At 38.2% G+C, this 19,605-nt stretch overlaps 1 protein-coding gene across 1 annotated transcript in view; it reads right to left on the reverse strand.

Moving 5' to 3' along the window:
- PIEZO2 (piezo type mechanosensitive ion channel component 2) overlaps window positions 1-19,605 on the reverse strand; it is a 454,182-nt gene that overhangs the window by 341,356 nt on the left and 93,221 nt on the right. Inside the window, exon 2 of the mRNA XM_073331610.2 lies at window positions 16,846-16,941. Within this exon, the coding sequence (XP_073187711.2) occupies window positions 16,846-16,941 (96 nt within the window). The remainder of the gene's footprint in view (window positions 1-16,845; window positions 16,942-19,605) is intronic.

Below are 19,605 nucleotides of genomic sequence, written 5' to 3' on the forward strand. Positions count from 1 at the left end.
TAATGTTCCTTGCAAGATGTAACTCAGTTTGTGCCTTAGCCCTGGTTTATACTACGAGTTTAGGTCGAATTTAGCAGCGTTAGATCGATTTAACCCTGCACCCGGCCACACAATGAAGCCATTTACTTCGACTTAAAGGGCTCTTAAAATCTATTTCTGTACTCCTCCCCCGACAAGGGATTAGCACTTACCTTGGGGTAGTGTGGTCGCATTTCAATGGTATTGGCCTCCAGGAACTATCCCAGAGTGCTCCACTGTGACCGCTCTGGACAGCGCTCTCAACTCAGATGCACTGGCCAGGTAGACAGGGAAAGGCCCACAAACTTTTGAATCTCATTTCCTGTTTGGCCAGCGTGGCAAGCTGCAGGTGAGTGCAGACCTCATCTTTTCGCCTTTCTGATTTTGTCCCTACATATTTGTGCTATTCTTTTGTACTCCTTCTTCACAATCTGTGCACGTTTCCACTTTTTCTAGTATTCTTTTTTTGATTTTCAGGTTATTAAAGAACTCTGACGTGGCCACATTGGCCACTTGCTGTTCTTCCTATCTTTCCTTTGCACTGGGATAATGTTAAAGGCACTTATTCAAACTGTGCCCTTAAGAAACTGCCAGCTCTCCTGAATTCTTTTTTCCCTTAGATTTTCATCCCATGGAACCTTACATAGCAGTTCTCTGAGTTAAAGTATGCTTCTTTGAAGTTTGTTGTCCTTATTCTATTGCTCTGACTCCTTCCTTTCCTTAGAAACATGAATCTTATGATCACTTTTACCCTTCTGCCTTCACATTTGCAACCCATTCCTCCCTGTAGTCAGAATCATGTCTAAAATAGCTGTTCCTCTGGTTACTTCCCTCACTTTCTGAAAAAAAAATCTGTCCCCAATACATTCCAAGAACTTACTGGAAATTTTGTGTTTTGCTGTATTACTTTTCCAACAGATTTCCCACATTACTACCAGGTCTTCTGTTTTGGATACTTCAGTCATTTGTTCTAAAAATGCCTTATCCTCTTTCTCTTGCTGATTTGGTGTTGCCAGGAGACCCTCTACAAGGACGTCCCTGCTACTTCTTCCCCTTTTACCTTTACTCAGACACTTTCAACTGGTCTTCCTCTCACCTCTTTCTGGACCTCAGAACAAGTGTTATATTCTTGTCATATACACGCATATGCAACACCTCCTCCTTTTTTCCCCCTGCCTGTCCTTCCTGAACAAGCTATCGCCTTCTATACCAATATTCCAGACGTCAGATTTTTCCCACCAGCTCTGTGATGCCAATGAAGTGATAATTTATCTTATGTACTAACATTTCCAGTTCTTCCTGTTTATTTCTCATACTCCTTGCATTATGGGAATTAACTTTACATGAAATAGCAGCATAAAAATTCTTGGAACTCAAACATGAGTAATTAAAGAAATACTCGAAAAAGCTCTGTTCTCTAACTTAGCAGCAGCAATTGCATGGACCCTTAAAAGCCTTTGCAATGGCTACATGATAAATATTTGATGGACAACATCTGGCTTAATGACATAATCAGTTACTGCTATTCAAATGTAAAGACAAGTGAATCAGCACCTTATTATTATTTTCAGCTCAGATAACACACAAACAAAACAGACCAGCCTGCTGAGCACTATTTATTTTCCTAACTAGTACAACCCACGTTAACGGTCATAACAGGATATAAGCACGCTAGTTAAAAAAGCATTATGAATAATTTAATCCAAATCTATCAATATTTTGCTCTGACTGCTTGGAAATGAATAGTTTTCTAACTCTAAATTCAATGTCTGTGATTTGAACAATGTGCTACACATGTAGATCCAGATAATGGCAAAAGGAAATATCAGTAGGAGTGGTGGGAACTTAATTTTCTTCTCTACCTCTCCTCGCTGTCTCTATTTTCTGGTTTCTAAATGCTCTCAGCGATCTGAAAAACTGTCAAGACATTTTCATTAAAATTAGAAAGCCCTAATGTCATGTGTCATTTAGCAGTGCAGGACTAAGGCAGCAAAAGGAAGCAGCAGAAGGTCAGAAACCACATGGAAGGATAATTAACATAAATGTTCCTCAACACTCTCTTATTATAGGGCTGACAGTGACGGGTCCTTGTCACCACCTGGAATTCACAATTTTTTTTTCTTCTTTAACTAGGGTACTGAAGGAACTCTTACAGAAATCAAACAAATCTGGGACAAAAGTTGTGTGACAACAGAGGGGAAAGCAAAGCTGGACCAGCCAAAGGGAAGATGTAGTATGCCGACAGCCCATGCTCTCCTGGGAGGAACTGTGTGTTCAGTTATTCCAGGGTATATCCCTCGGCTATGAAGAGCTGAACCACCCCACGCAATACCTCCTACATGGGCTTTATTTTAATTTTTTAAAATATGTACTAGAAATGGGACCAAGATGCAAAATCTGGGCCTGCATCTGAACTTCTTCAAATATCAGGGTGTTTGAATTCAGGATTTCAGTCCATTACAGAGACTGGGCCAGCCACAAAGTTCAGGTTAGGGTCAGATCTGTGGTTTGGTCCAAGCCTGTCTTTATAACACACACTTATGCAATATTACATTCTACTGCCAGTTTTTGATCAGCTGTATCACTACATTCTACTCCTTTCTATTAAATGGTGATAAGTACATTGACAAATGAAACAGAAAACAGCAGCCAGCCATTCCAGAGTGTCTACTTTGGGGAATACATAGGCACTACTGCTAACCACCCCCAGTCTCACCTGATTGCATGTTAAACAAGATATATACTGTCTGAAGCAAAACTGGGGAAGGGTTAAGAATGGGAAAAAGTCCTTCAAGCAAGAGGAATAGACCACAAATAAATATAGTTTATTTACTGGCACCACAGCAGACACATTTCTAGTACAAGTCAGGCAGTTTTCTAACAGAGAAGAGATTTATGATGAACAGCCCAGGCTGCAACCAAAGCAATAACAAATGATGCCATTGTCACAGCCTGGCCCGCTGGCTAGTTCATTCTGCAGCTCATTTTTAAGAGCTCCTTCAGGCATCCTCTTGCTGCCTGGAATACTGTACATAGTGGATTTAGGGCAGTCCTTGAAGTACTGTAGTATGATTGTATGATCTTGGGCGGGGCAGTGTCAATAGAAGAGTAACTGAAAACAGTTGCAACTGCTTTTTGAAACACTGGCACATGCTGCTTTTATAGGAATTCCTTTCATCTTTAGGTTGATCACTATAATAAAAACACATACCTAATGGTTTACTGGATTTTCTTCCATCTACCTTTATGATGACATAATCAAACATGATTCTTTAAAACATAATGGTATTCAAAAAGGGGGCTAACGAAAGTGTTTTAATAAAAAACAGATGCAGGTAGCTTTATATGTCTGCTATTATTTTATATTCAATAATTAAACATACAATTACATGGTACCACCCTCCCCATCTAGTCAAATCCACAGTTCTTTTTTCTTCTTCTCACTAGGGACGAAATCCTCAATCCTTCCCCACCAGTTCAAGTAAATGAGCTGTGAGCAGCAGGTCTCCATTGTTACCAAGCAAAAGGAAACCTTCAACACTGCCATAGTGTCCTCTGAACACTACAAAGTTATAAGCTGTCACAGCCATTAGGCCCCTCCTATGGAAAGTGGGAACTGACCAGTGGATATATGTAATTATAAATCCATAAGCCTTTCGTCCAAATCCTGCTATGTACTGCTCTGCTCCCTGCAAATGACTTGGGTGCAATACCCTCTCCCCTTCACACAGCAGAACTACAATGGCCATACTGCATTCAGGGTCCTCCAATCCCACAGAGGAAGGTGGAGCAGGATTCCCCCTTATGTCATTATTATAGCACAAAATCTAGAATACATATTTAAAATACAGCTATCGGGGATGGGGAGGGGGTTGGGGACCAGCTTCTACTACAGTAGTAAAGATAATACAATCAATTTACTGTAATAAAATAATTCCCATCTTACAAAGTGTTCTGATTTTATTTATACCTTAGGGTCCAAATTGTGTTATTAGTTCCACGGATTTAAGACCTGAGTAACATCACTAGGGCTTCGTCTAAACTAAAAAATTAGGTCAAAATAGCTATGTTTGTCAGCATTGTGAAAAAACCACTCCCCTGGCCAGTGTTATGATGACCTAACCCCAGTATAGACACAGCTATGTAGATGGAAGAATGCTTCCATCAAAATATCTAACTTCATTTGGGGGAGGTGATGATCCTACACCAATGAAAACCCCTTACATCAGTGTAGCTGGCATCTAAACTAAGGAATTTTGCTGGCATAGCTATTTCGACATAGCTATGCCGATATAATCTCCATAGTGAAAAGAAAAGGAGTACTAGTGGCACCTTAGAGACTAACCAATTTATTTGAGCATAAGCTTTCGTGAGCTACAGCTCACTTCATCGGATGCATTCAGTGGCCCACTGTGGCAAATGGAGGGGTAAAATTACACACATTTTCTCTACTAGAATTGTTTAAACAATCAACCTCTAAGAAGTATATTTGATGACAAAATTTCCTTTAAATTATTCTGGATTAAGTTTTCCAAATGTGGTTTCCATTTGTTCATACCCCCCTTTTTTTTTTTGGCATGCTATTTACCATTTGTGTATGCAAATGAAAGAATCTGGATGCATAAATCAAGATCTAGTACAAGTAAGTATTAGACTTAGATTTCAAGGCCAGAAGGGTCACAGTTCAATTTCTTGATGTTAGTACATTTCAGTTATTCTTAAAATTAAAAATGTTTCTATAGGCTTAGAGGAAATGGATTTTTTTTTTATTTGCTTATATATGGAAGGAATAAATACAGATTTCCTAGTAAGGAAATTTATCATCTTATAAATCATGATAAATCATGATAAACAGAGATAAATCATGCAGGCAAATTGTATATCCAAGTCATGAAATGGGCTACAAATGCAATAAAAAATAAGGTATTCAAAAGTTTAACAAATGTGGGGGAGGGCACCAAAGACACTATTCGCCTGGGACGCCATTTGGTCTCCGGCCTGAGTCAGAAGGTCTTCATAGTGCAGTATGGACACGCTAGCACAGCTGAAAGATCCAGGTCCAGCAATTCTAAGGCCAGATTCACAATGCAGTTTGGAAGCTCAAACATGGGCTTGGAAACACCAAAACTCCTGGGTCCTAGAGACCTAGGTTCACAATACAGTGTAGCCATATCCACAGGTGCACCAGGCTGAGGCTGATTTGCCCAGAGGTGCTCTAACTGCTTCCTGACAGGGGTGGGGATCTTCTCCACCACAATCGCATGTTCTTAAATGTAGACAAATTTACAAAACTGCTCATTACAATGAGATTCAGCAACTATTTTATTCCTTAACTCTAGACACACATACATCCTAAAGTCATTTTCTATTCCTCTGTTTATGAATATTTGAGGGATAAAAGGATAAGGAGACTTTCACTACCAAGTCCTTGCCATAATGGGAATGGCCAAAGCTCATTAACATGACAGTAGTTTGGTGGCCTGTATGTGAAATAAACTGGTGTCTTAGCCCAAGTCCTGGTAGCCCAACAGCCCAGCAGTGCTTCTAACACCTGTATTCATGCCCTAATTTCACACTATCACAACTAACTCCAGGCCTTCTTCAATGCTGCCCCTATCTATAGAGCTCTTATCCAACTCCAGGCTGCAAAGACACTACTCTTCTTTTCATTCAGATCACTCCTGAAGATATACAAAAAAAAGCACCAATGATTTAATAATATAAGCTAAAGTAAAAACCCTAGTTATTTCCTCTTTTTGGCTTCCCACTTCACCCTGTCTACCATGCCTATTTTGCTTCGGTTGTAAAGTTAGGACCAGGTGCTGTCTGGATTCTATGTCATATTCAGCTCCAAAAACACATCTGGCACTTAAACAATGATAATGAAGATGAAAACTGGTGTCCATAGCATAAAATCAGCCATCTACCTGGAATTTCTGTTGACAGTCTCTTTAGAGAGGCCATGGATAAACGGGCACAGAATCAGAGATCTATCTTCTCACATTAGAGCATGCCACTTTGCAAAGCTTGAAACACACCAAAGGGTACAGTTGCTGTGGTATAAAATGCTCCGGCAATGAATGGAGGATTTCCATTTCCTGGGCGGTCAGTATGATGCTTTTCATAAGTAATAAATTCACTTAACATTAATTTTAAGAAGGTTATTTTCCCCACCAAATGGTCTGATATGAAAGCAGGGAGAACGGTATAGGATATTAGTAACTAACAGAACAGTTCTCCACTTATGAAAAGCAAGCGGATTTCCAATGTTGGGCTAGATCTTAAAGACCTGCTTCATTTTTACTAAAATTTGCCTGAATAAGGAATGAGTAAGTACTCCTGGATCTGGCCTGTTAGTTATAATGAACTCCATTGTTCACCCCCTGGGAATATGCATGATGCTAAAAATGAAGAAACCTAGCTGAGATGCAGTATTTTGAGCCAAAGGATGTTTATGTAGCAGACTGGCATGGCTCCATAAACAGACATATGCCCAATCCAGTAAAAATCACATTTTTAATTGCTCAAAAGCATTTTCTGAACTATAAATAAATCTCTCTGATGCCTCAAGTGTATACAAAGACATTCAGTAGTTCTGGGGACATCAAACAGCTCTCCCTCTCTAGTCAGCAACCCAGTTATTCCTCAGTGTACTTTATAATTGACACCTAAAAGCCAATGGGCAATAAACCTCCAAAAAATGGAAGAAATTATCTCTGTGGTTACAGTTACAGTATGGATGGAACCTATCTAAAACACATCTTAACACACAGTATTGCCAAGCCAAAAATTCCAAAAGTCGTGAGTCAGGCCCCCTCCAAAAAGCATGAGATTTTTTTAAATCATACATATGAACATAAGAGTGGCCCTGCTGGGTCAGACCAAAGGTCTATCTAGCCCAGTATCCTGTCTTCTAACAGTGGCCAGTGCCATGTGCCCCAGAGGGAATGAACAGAACAGGTAATCATCAAGTGATCCATCCTCTGTCGCTCATTCCCAGCTTCTGGCAAACAGAGGTTAGGGACACCATTCCTGCCCACCCTAGCTAACAGCCATCGATGGACCTATCTTCCATGAATTTATCTAATTCTTTTTTGAACCCTGTTATAGTCTTGGCCTTCACAACATCCTCTGGCAAGGAGTTCCACAGGTTGACTGTGAGTTGTGTGAGGAAATACTTCCTTTTTTTAAAAAAACCTATTGCCTATTCATTTCCTTTGGTGACCCCTAGTTCTTGTGTTATGAGAAGTAGTAAACAACACTTCCTAATCTACTTTCTCTACACCAGTCATGATTTTATAGACCTCAATGATATCTCCTCCTAGCTGTCTCTTTTCCAAGCTGAAAAGTCCCAGTTTTATTAACCTCTCCTCATACGAAAGCCATTCCATGCCCCTCATCATTTTTGTTGCCCTTTTCTGAATCTTTTCCAATTCCAATATATCTTTTTTGAGATGGGGCGACCACATCTGCACACAGTTTTCAAGATGTGGGCATACCATGGATTTATAGAGAGGCAACATGATATTTTCTGTCCTATTATCTATCCCTTTCTTAATTATTCCCAGCATTCTGTTCGCTTTTTTGACTGCCGCTGCACATTGAGTGGATGTTTTCTGAGAACTATCCACAATGACTCCAAGATCTCTTTCTCAGCTAATTTAGACCCCATCATTTTATATGTATAGTTGGGATTATGCTGTCCAATGTGTATTACTTTGCATTTATCAACATGAAATTTCATCTGCCATTTTGTTGCCCACTCATCCAGTTTTGAGAGATTCTTTTGTAGCTCTTCACAGTCTGCCTGGGTCTTAACTCTCTTGAGTAATTTTGTATCATCTGCAAATTTTGCCACCTCACTGTTTACCCCTTTTTCTAGATCATTTATGAATAGGTTGACTAGGACTGGTCTCAGAACAGACCCCAGGGGCACCACTAGTTACCTCTCTCCATTCTGAGAATTGACCATTTATACCTACTTTTTGTTTCCTATCTTTTAACCAGTTACCAATCCATCAGAGCACCTTCCCTCTTATCCCATGGCAGCTTACTTTGCATAAGAGCCTTGTCAAAGGCTTTCTGAAAATCTTAGTATACTATATCCGCTGGATCCCCTTGGTCCACATGCTTGTTGATCCCCTCAAAGAATTCTAGTAGATTGGTGAGGCATGATTTCCCTTTACTAACACCGTGTTGACTCTTCCTCAACAAATTATGCTCATCTATATGTCTGACAATATTGTTCTTTATTATAGTTTCAACCAGTTTGCCTGGTACTGAAGTCAGGTTTACCGGCCTGTAATTGCCAGGATCACCTCTGGAACCCTTTTTAAAAATTGGCATCACGTTAGCTATCCTCCAGTCATCTGGTACAGAAGCTGATTTAAATGATAGGTTACAGACTACACATAGTAGTTCTACAGTTTCACACTTGAGTTCCTTCAGAACTCTTGGGTGAATACCATCTGGTCCTGGTGACTTATTGCTGTTTAATTTATCAATTTGTTCCCAAAACCTCCTTTAATGATACCTCAATCTGGGACAGTTCCTCAGATCTTTCACCTAAAAAGAATGGCTCAGGTTTGGAAATCTCCCTCACATCCTCAGCCATGAAGACCGATGCAAAGAATTCATTTAGTTTCTCCGCAATGGCCTTATCGTCCTTGAGTGCTCCTGTAGCACCTCGATCGTCCAGTGGCCCCTCTGGTTGCTTAGCAGGCTTCCTGCTTCTGATGTACTTTAAAAAAATTGCTATTACTTTGAGTCTTTGGCTAACTGTTCCTCAAATTCTTTTTTGGCCTTCCTAATTGTATTTTTACACTTTATTTGCCAGTGTTTATGCTTCTTTCTATTTTCCTCACTAGGATTTAACTTCCACTTTTTAAAGGATGCCTTTTTGCCTCTCACTGCTTCTTTTACTTTGTTGTTTAGCCACAGGGGCTCTTTTTTGGTTCTCTTACTATGTTTTTTAATTTGGGGTATACATTTAAGTTGAGCCTTGATTACAGTGTCTTTAAAAAGTTTCCACGCAGCTTGCAGAGATTTCACTTTTGGCACTGTACCCTTTAATTTCTGTCTAACTAACCTATATAATAAATAATCATATTTTTGTTCTGGTATTTAACTCCCACTCTTCCTCTACAATGTATATGACAATTACAGCACTGCCAACTTTCACAAATTCACAGTGAATAAGACCATTTTGGCCCCAGCTATATGAACACTCACTTGAAAATCCAACTACAAACAAGGCCTGTGGTGGAGGCACCATACAAACACATAGTAAAAAAAAAAAAGCCTCTGCCTTAAAAGCTTATAGTCTAGTGCAAAATAGACTATAGCGGGGTGTTTGAATGGGGATTCAAACTCATCTCACATAGGAGTTACTAAATGTCTATTAGATGGGAGAAACTTTTAATCCCTGCTGAACTGGGAAGGATACAAACTCGCAGCCCTGATGACTCGCAGGTGACAGGCTGTATGCAGCACTAGCCGCATCCTGTGGTATCGAGGCCCCAAAAGTGAAGACACAACTGTGACAGGGTCAGGCCAGATGGCTATAGGAGAGTAATAGAAGGCAGATATATTAGCCCCAGGCTAAGTAGGTCCCTTTTCCCTGGGTAAGGTAACAGGGAAGGTTCCAGAACAATCAAGAACCTTCTGGAGACAATTAAGACAGGCTGATTAGAACACCTGCAGCCAATCAAGAAGCTGCTAGAATCAATTAAGTTAGGCTAATCAGCTCACTTCAGTTTGTGGTGTGCGTGTGAGGAGCTGGGAGCAAGAGGCACTAGGAGCTGAGAGTGAGAACACGGACTGTCGGAGGACTGAGGTGTACAAGCATTATCAGACACCAGGAGGAAGGTCCTATGGTGAGGATAAAGAAGGTGTTAGGAGGAGGCCATGGGGAAGTAGCCCAGGGAGTTGTAGCTGTCGCACAGCTGTTCCAGGAGGCACTCTAGACAGCTGCATTCCACAGGGCGCTGGGCTGGAACCCGGAGTAGAGGGCGGGCCCAGGTTTCCCCAAATCCTCCCAACTCCTGGTCAGACACAGGAGGATTCGACCTGGACTGTGAATTCAGAAAAACGGCCAAGCTGAGGGCTGCCGTGAAGCTCCAAGGCGAGCATATCTGCCAATAAGCACAAGACCCACCAAGGTAGAGCAGGAACTTTGTCACACAACCTTCAGATCCACACAAAAGACCTCTTCCATTTCAGCTATATAAGTAGCTGTTGCAGGGAAGCATGTTATCTCCTCCTAGCTGGATCAGACCATACAGGGAGACACAAAACACAAATTGTGTTTGGGTTAAACAGTATTTGAGAGACAGCAGTGGGAATGCAGGGCATTAGGATTCTTGATTTCTACCTCTGTCTCTGAAAAGATGTCATGGACTAATGGTTACCAGTGGCAAGGCCAAATGTAACACCAGCCCTGTTTGGGTTGCCTGTGGTGGCTGAACCCAGGACCTCTGAATATAAAAGCATGAGCTCCTACCACTTCAGCTAAAGAATCAGCTCTCTTAGCATAGAAACAGTAGCAGATCTGTAAACCTCTAAATGTGGTTGAATTTATTACCTCTATATCAAGTTCAATGGGATTACTCACAGAGCATAACAGCTATGCACATAATTCTTTGCAGGGTAAATTACTGTTTTATGACCTCATTATTTAGCAAGTTGATTCAACAAGCCCAAGATGCCTGTAAGCACTAATATTCCCTACAAACCTTATGTTCTATATCAATTTCTGTAAACAGCATTGGTAAAAGACACGATGGGGGACGGGAAGGGCTGATGGAAGCTTCCCAGGTATATATTGAAATGATTATGGAATTACCTGCACTATACGCTTTTATCTATCAGATACTCCCAGACATCTAAGAATAAATTTGCAGCCTAATTAAACCACATCCAGTGTCTCCTCTCCTTCCAGCACAACTGGGCAAAAAATATTCTTGAATATTTGCAGGTTTGTGCATGGTTTAAATATATTCATATTTTAAATGGATAATTCTTATTACATTAGCTCCTCAGCCAAACAAGATATAAAAATACCTAGCAGATATTTATTTTGAGCCAGATTCTGCCAGTCTTCTCTCACACTGAGTAGTATCTTATTCCAAAGTAGTTCTATCCATGTTGTTACTCAGCATGAGTAACGATAGCTGAATCTGATCCACTGCTTTACTAAAGTGATGTATATTACTTTAAAAACAAACACTATCTGGTTAAGAATGCTTCTTATTCACAGCTACTATAATATAAATTAGCAACTGGAGTAAGGAACAGCTGGTAAATCTAACAGAATGCAATCTCACTTCTATTAAGGAAAACCAGTTATTCAGTACTGATAAATGAGTAATTTCTCCTGTCCAAGCCAATTAAAATATAAGACATAACTTTACTTACTCTACTTTTTCATGACAGAAATAACACTATCATTAAAACTGTTTTAAACACATTACTCCATTGATTCCCAATCAGGGCAACAGAATTATAGTTTGCAACTGGCCTATTAAGCCGTTACTACTTATTCTTTGCCTTAAGAGAGCTACTATAGGTAATAAACCAGTCACTAGTCAGCCACTGTTTATACAAGGAGGACCACTACCTAAAAAGTGGTTTTAGAATTACTGTAAAATTATGGTTGCAACAAGAGCAGTTCCTAATGCTGCGCTTGATAACTTAGCCTAAGCAGTTTTAAACCACCTCTATAATCAAATGAAATAACCTGTTATCTGCACCAATATGTCCTCTTTATAATTTTTAGATAGAAAATACTACACTTTGTGTTTATATTAATGTCATAGTAATAGCCAATAGTAATTGATTTCAAGACCTATAAACATTAGAGGTAGAGTTGAACAAATAACTACCCAAGATGAACAAACAATGAACCCAATGAATTTTAAATGCATAAGTTATTTGTGAATATGTTTCCATTATGAATGGTTGAATAGTATTTCAGCAATTAAAATGTTCAGCTAATTTTTTCAGTCAATTGAATATCTTAATTTTTTAGCTTTAATTAGAGAAAATATGTCATTTTAGAGATGGATGAGATCTCAGATCAACGGGAAAGAACATAACTCATGGAGAAAGGAGAATTAAAACACGAGGTAAGAATTAATATTATTGAGTTATTTTAGTGATCACATTTTTCTAGAAGATAAACATTACAGAATAAAGAAAAAGAGGTTAAAAGGGATTTCATGTACAATGTAGTTCAATACAATATTTCACTCCCCATTGTTTATAATAATGCACTCTCTCGAAACTTTTAAAAGAAAATTTCCCCTATACTGATTTTGTCCATGCCAACCTACGAACCTGTAGTCATTTTGTAAGTGTCTCCTTGGAAGTTGGAGGAGAGAAGACCAACAAAGGAAAAGAACAAGGGGAAGGAGGAGGAAATAGTAGAAGAGCCAAGGGAAAGAGAAAGATGGATGGGAAGACCCAAAGGAATGGGAATGGTGACTGAAGAGTGTAAGTGGTAGGTGGATGAGCGGAATTGGTCAGAAAGAGGGGAAATGAGGAAAAATGGACAGAAAGAAAAACACAAAAGTAACAATGAGATGGAGGAAAAAAGGCAAGAACAGAAAGTGAAAAACAAACAAACAAAAAAACATACAATGAAAGAGAGTAGACTTTAGTGAAAAATTAATTGGTGAGAACACATTAAAAATAGGTAACAAGATCCAGGTATTGTATAGACTAAAAAGTGTAGTATAGCAAGAGAAAAAGGAAAGGAGGAAAGGAAAACATGGAGACATAGCGAGATGTTTATTTTTTCTATTTTGTAGAAAGTTTGCTTTATTTCACATTTTGACTCTATGATTTAATGGTGGTTTGGCTGTTTCCAGTTAAAATAGCTATAAATTTTCCCATTTTATATTCTGTGGACACACACATACATACGACAGAGAAAGAAATACATACACACATATACAATTTAAAAGTCAACAAGCTAAGGTATTTAACCCTCCACAATCCACACATTTAAAGTTAACAGCATTCTTCCCTAGACAGTCTGTTCTAATATGTTAAGTTTGGATTTTAAATTATTTTACTCTTAACACAAAATGCACCAAGACATTACACTGTAGCTACCTCATGAGCTGTACAGTGCACCATGACTTAAAATTACTATGAGACCATCTGAAATTTTTTGAAAGCACTCCCCACTGAAATTGGATTGTTTTAAAGTGTATCCATCAAACCACTTCGGAATTTGTTTTAAATCCAATAAATTAAAAAACAAAACTAAAATGAGAGGATGAGGATGACAATCAAAAAATATCACACTTGGCTGTTAGAAAATAACTATATTTAAGTTGTTAATCATTCTTGCTCACACGAAAAGGGCAGAAAAAGCAAAACACATAAAATCAACATGGTAACCGGATATTGGCTAGGAAGCTGCACCCGTATTCCCCTTCTAGGCTTGCTGCTTCCGTCTCGTGTGTCACCTTCAGCACTGTTAAGAGAAACTTTAATCCACATCTGGGCATTTACTAATGTTTCATTTTCTCACTGTCCTTCTGACTTTCCACAGTAAAAATGACTGGCAGTTTTACTTAGATTGGGATTTCCTAACATTTTGAGGATTTGCTTTTTAATTTTATTTTTCAACTCTGTTTTTGCTGGCTGCACTGGGCACTTATGCATCCAAGCAGAAACTAATCCCGTTGCATTAATGCCACTCAGGTTTTGTGGGGATTGACTGGTTAAAACTACAGGAGCTTTGGGAAGGGGAAAATTAATAGGACCCATAGTGGAAATATATGAATTAGTGAATGTTATAGAGAGGGAAAGATGAATGCTCCATTTTATTCCATAATACATGAGGACGATGGTTTTAGATTAAAAGCAAAGGAATGATTGTTTGGGGATTAAGTTACTGAACTGGGATTTGGGATTCCTAAATTCAGTACCTGGCTCTGCCACATACTCCATAGATGTATTACCTTGGCCAAGCCACTTGGGTGGAATTCTCTATAGCACTCAGCATTGACCTAACTCTGCTCCCACTTAAGTCAACAGAAAACTATACACTTTTGAAAATTCCACCTTATTCTTGCCGTGCCTCAATTCTCCATCAGTAAAATGGGTTAAATAATACTTCTTTTCTGCCATTCTTTGAATAGCTTGTCTATTTTGACTGTAAACTTTGTCCCTCATTATCTATGTGTACGGCGCTTAGCACAGTGGGGCCCCATTCTTTGTTGGATTCTTCAGGAGCTACTGTAATCAAAATAATAAATTAAAAGGCAACACATTTCCTGTAAAATGGATTGACTAAAGCATTTTCTAACCTACATATAACTAACATGTGGGAATAAATGTGGCATCATATCATTTTGGAAATTACTCTGAAGGTTTCAAAAAAACATCAGCATTTACATCAGCATAAAACACTGTGTTTTATCCTTGTCAAAGTCATAATTAATGAATTAATGGTTAAGGTGAGGGCATATTTTCCATAGTGCAAGACTAGCTTTGACTCCTTTCTCCTCCAATGGAACTTGATGGGGAAAAAAACCTCTTTTCCCCATAAAATATTGTATATGTAGGTGCTCAAACACTACAGTACTGTAATAGAGGCCATATAAATAAATAAGTAAATAAAATGAGAGATATTTTCAGTTTAATTGCTTTTTTTTTTCACCCTATCTTCAAACTAGTTTTGTGCATTATCTCTCAGTGAGGTCTATAACAGAACACAGTACTCTAACTTGGTAAAAACAACCATTTCTAGTTAGATGATTTCTCTGTGTGTTATAAAATATTACAACAATATTACAACTTCCTGAAAGATTCTATTTCTCGTCTCTTCTCCCCAGTAACGAGAAAAAAGGAGAATACCCTGGGGATGGGAGGCTGCACTTAGACAAACTTAAAGATTCCTCAAGGAATGTTTTCAGTGAATTCAAGAAACAAAAATGTTTGATGCCACTGACCGGGGGGCAGGAGGAGAGGGTAAATGGTGTATCTGCCAATTGAATCTGCATATGGAAGACACTGAAATGGTTTCTGTGTTTTAGAAGGAATATTGTTTATTTATCATTAAAGCACTTGTAAGTAGGTTACTTGCTGGTTAATGTACACTGGTGTATGACTTATTACTCAACCAAGTCACTATAATCTAAAAAGGTAAGAGGTCGATGTCTTTCAAATTGGCAGTTGACTGGGATGACTCTCCTTCCCTCTCACGTTCTCTCTTATCTAGTATTCAGAAGGCCGGACATAAAACAGGAGAACACTGGATCAGATGCAAATGGTTTTCCAGAAACACAGATTTTTATATATAGTATGTGCTATGACTCTAGATTCTAAATTTATCTATATGAATATTAGAAGCTAGAGTCATGTTGAAAACAAAACTGACAGACAAAAGCTATCCTGGGAGAAGGTCAAGACTACTGATGCTCAGGAAGGAAGAGGAGCCACACTGACTCCATTCCGAAACATACCAGATGGAGGTTGCCAGGAGAGTATAAACTGAACCAGACTGGCGGCCAAGAGTTACTGCTGAAAATGGAAAGGGGTAGCTCCAGATGCAACCTGGGAGACCCCTTTGGGGTGACTGATGTGGTAATAGAAGCCCTGTATTCAGAGAGATGTTATGGGGTCTTTATATGGACGTGATGCTACTGATTCAGGTAAGAGCTCCGTAGGAGCCTAGTAATTTGAGATGTTTTTATGTTTGAAGTCTAGATTTCCTAGTTTCATTAGGGATATTTATTGAATAAAATGTGATTTTCCATTAACCATCACAGTGGTGCAGCGTGTTCTTTGAGAGAGCTGCTGTAGGGGAAGTGTGCTACATGTACATGGTACCCACAGCACTCAAAACAAAGCCAATAATTTAGGTAACATTTTCAACTTACAGCGTCAGCCTCAATAGGGCCCCACATAATATCTCCTTTTCCTTCTCTCCCATATGGAAGAAGCTTACTTTTATTCTTCACCCCACCACTCACTGGAGTAAAATTAAAATGTTTCTTGAAGAGAGATACTATTGTAAATAATAGTCTGAAGGTGAACTGGGGGTACAATAACTGCTTTAATACAAGAGTTTGAGTCAAGCCACATGACGGAGAGTTCTGAACTGCAGGGACCAGTTCAGAGACCTACTCACTAAAGCAGCTCCCACAAGCTACTGGGTGACAATACATATCACTGATAAAACACAAAAAAGGAAATATTAGCTTACCACAGCAAATTTTCATTTACTGTTCAATGATCCTGAAGTTACAATACTGTTGCCCAGAAACTTCTGAGAACTAACTTTTACAGATTAACCCATTTGTTGTTGCAATATACCCCACAGGAATAACAAATATCCTATTTCTGAAATGGCTTTTGTCTTTTCATCTCTAGAATCCTATTTTCACATTTTAATATTGAAGTGCCGCTATTACGTGACATGTGGGTGATTTTATCCATGATGCATTTAGTTATTCTACAGCTGTAAAACTGAAAACAAAAAAACAAAAATCAAAAACTTTTCAAGATCATGGTAATGGGGAGATCAGTGGGGTGCCAATGTCTGTATAGGTGGCTAAAATATACATTGTAAAAAGAATATTCCATAGTTGAATTTAATCAAATCAGTTACTAGGGAGTACTCACTCCAAATCCAGATTCAGTGAGTTTACATGACATATTACAAAACCAGCTCACTTACCGGAAGAAAAGTTCAAACCAATAAAAGTATATTGAAGAAATACCTGTAAGACTCCATCTTATACCACCTACAAGATTTCTGTACATATTACATGTTATGTATCTTTAAAAAACCATTAGGGAAACTCTTACCTTGCATTGTTGTTTTTGTAGGTTCTGAAAACAGAGGAATGAGCAAGAGGTAGACGAGGTACACAAAAGAGAGCCCATTGTAACGGAACGCACATGCTGCAATGGAAAAAAGAAAAGAGTATGTTCGTTAATCTGGCCAATCTATCTGGTAATACTTAAATTTAAAGGCAAATTGCATTCACCATGAGTTGCATATTTGACTAATGCTTATAGCTACTACACAACTTCTTCACATAAAAAGATAATTGTATCACTCTCTGTATTTGTTCTACAGAATCACTAAAGGTTCTATTTAAGGTAGAAATATAGTGATTCAAAACATGCCTGCAGTACTATACATTTCATTTTAGAGAAAGGGTGGTCTTATAGTTGAGGCAGAAGATGGAGTCAGGAGACCTGGTTTCATTTCCCAGATGCACCACAGACTTCCTGTTTGACCTTGGATGAGTCTCACTTGTTATTTGTGTGTCTCACTTTCCTCATCTATAAAATTGGGATAATGCTATCTACCTCTCAGGAGTACAGCAATACTTAAATGATGAATAGTTGAGATCCTCAGGTAGAAGGCACTAAATTCATAAATTATTATTACTACTACTAAGTAATGAGGAAGATATGCTAAATTCATAAAGTTATTCAATGTATCCAGGGAAATTAAAATCTTTTTATCCATTTTCCTCCTCTTCTTTTTGGTTATGCAGAATAGAATGTAACACTCTTTATTATATTATAATTATTTAATTTTATTTTTAACCACACAAAATTCTGGAACCAAAACTTAACATTTAGTGTTTATCCTTTAAAAAGCACTCTGCTCATTCCAGAATTCTTTTTATGACCAAAGGCAAACACCAGATGGTAAAACTGAACAAAAGATCCTGTAGTGAGAAAAAAACTGTGAAACCACCATGTAAGATCTTCATGCCAGTGATATTTTAACATCTTATGCTGATAGTGTAAATACAAGGTGTTTTGCAAAGGAGGCAGTTTGTTAACTTCTTTCAGTGTTTCTTTTTCTTTTTTCATATGTTCAGCATTACCGTACTTTCACTGAATTGGATACTTTCAGGAGACATTTGTTCAAGAAGCAATATCACTAAAGACTGTGTTTGCAGCTTCAGAGTTGTACATGCAGACTATGCTGCAAGTCAAGTATATGGACTTCTTTATTAAAAACTCAGCATGATGTAATCCAACTGCATGGCAGATGTTAAAACATTATGAGACCTACCACATTCAGTTTTTCCTGTGAGATAAGCCAGATACAAGGAGTAAGTAGAAAAACACAACAACATTCCTATTTATTTATACCACAATCATGGAATGTAAGTAAAATCATCAAATCAATTCCCTCAACTAATTCCAAGATCACCAACTTTTGGAGGAAACGTATTGGCTTACTCTGTCCATTCTGTTGCAAATTTGGTTCCTAAATAAAGTTAGATTTACTAAGCCAACTTCATCCCTGGTGCATCATCACAATCTTGACTAAAGCTATACCAAGAATGAATTTGGCCTATACTCTGCATGTAATCAACATACTTAGATCTAGCCTGTTCTGATCATCATAACTTCTGCCCCACCCTACTTATAAATGGTACAATAAACAAAAGTTGTGTTATTAAATAAGCAAAGTTATACAGCAGTTGTAATTTAAGGTTGCAAAACTGACTAGTGTTTTGTACAACATCAATTTGTAAGGGATTGTACTATTAATTTCTAAACTGACCGAGATTAGTCTGATGTAAAAACTATATGGGTCTTCTGTATTCTACAGCTGCAGAGTGTAGCTGTGAAGCGTCTGTGGCCTTCAGGAGTAGCCTCAACTGGGACTGCTAGCAAGGAACTCCCAAGTTCTGTTTCCAGACTACATCAATTCTGTCTGTTACTGTCAACATCTCAATAAGGCCTAAATTTTCAAAAAGAATCCATTAATTTTAGGTGCCCAATTTGAGATTTCTAAGGCCTGATTTTCAGAGTTGATTATTACTCACAACTCCAGCTTTAATCAATGGGAGCCAAAAGGGATTGTACCATTCCTCTGAAAATCAGGATCCAATTGTCTTAAATTTAGAACAATTTAGGTGTTGCATATCTGCAAAATGGTGTAATGCTTAGAACACACGTCTGTTGTAAGAGCTGATGTCTGTAAAGTGCTATGATGTTGGAAAGTCAAATAAGCTCTTAGGTATATTCAACTGGAATGAGGAATTAAAGCTTCCTGTTGATCTGTAAAAACTGGGCCAAAATTTTCATGAAAAGGCTTTTTTCATTAAAATTCTTATAAAAAAAATAATTAAATGTTTTAAATATTTTAACCAATTAAGTAGCCTGCAGGCGTTACCACAAAAATAAATTAATAAAAACTAATAATTATAAAGAAATAGATTTGCCATTTTTTTCTAGCATTTAATATTTTAGTGGCTTAATTATGTTTTGCTGTACCGCACTGTGTTCTTCCATCTTGACAGTTATCACACAACGGACTTTCTGAACAATTTTAAAATTTCTTCATCAGCTAAATAAGAAAATCTGGAGGCCAAAGAGAATTTAAATGCTAATGGATTTATACCTCCTTGGTCTTTTGAAATAATACCATCACCTAAGTGAGAAAATATTCTATTTCTAATCGGATTGTCTAAAACTCTGAAAAGCTTTGCAACCTGGGGTCCTCCTAACCACTAAAATACTTTGAATTGCAAGTTTACTTTGGCATTGCGGATGTCTACTACATCTCTGTTTGTAAGCGATAACTGTGGC

This window comes from Lepidochelys kempii, chromosome 2 (genome assembly GCF_965140285.1).
Source record: "Lepidochelys kempii isolate rLepKem1 chromosome 2, rLepKem1.hap1, whole genome shotgun sequence".
Lineage (NCBI taxonomy): Eukaryota > Metazoa > Chordata > Testudines > Cheloniidae > Lepidochelys > Lepidochelys kempii.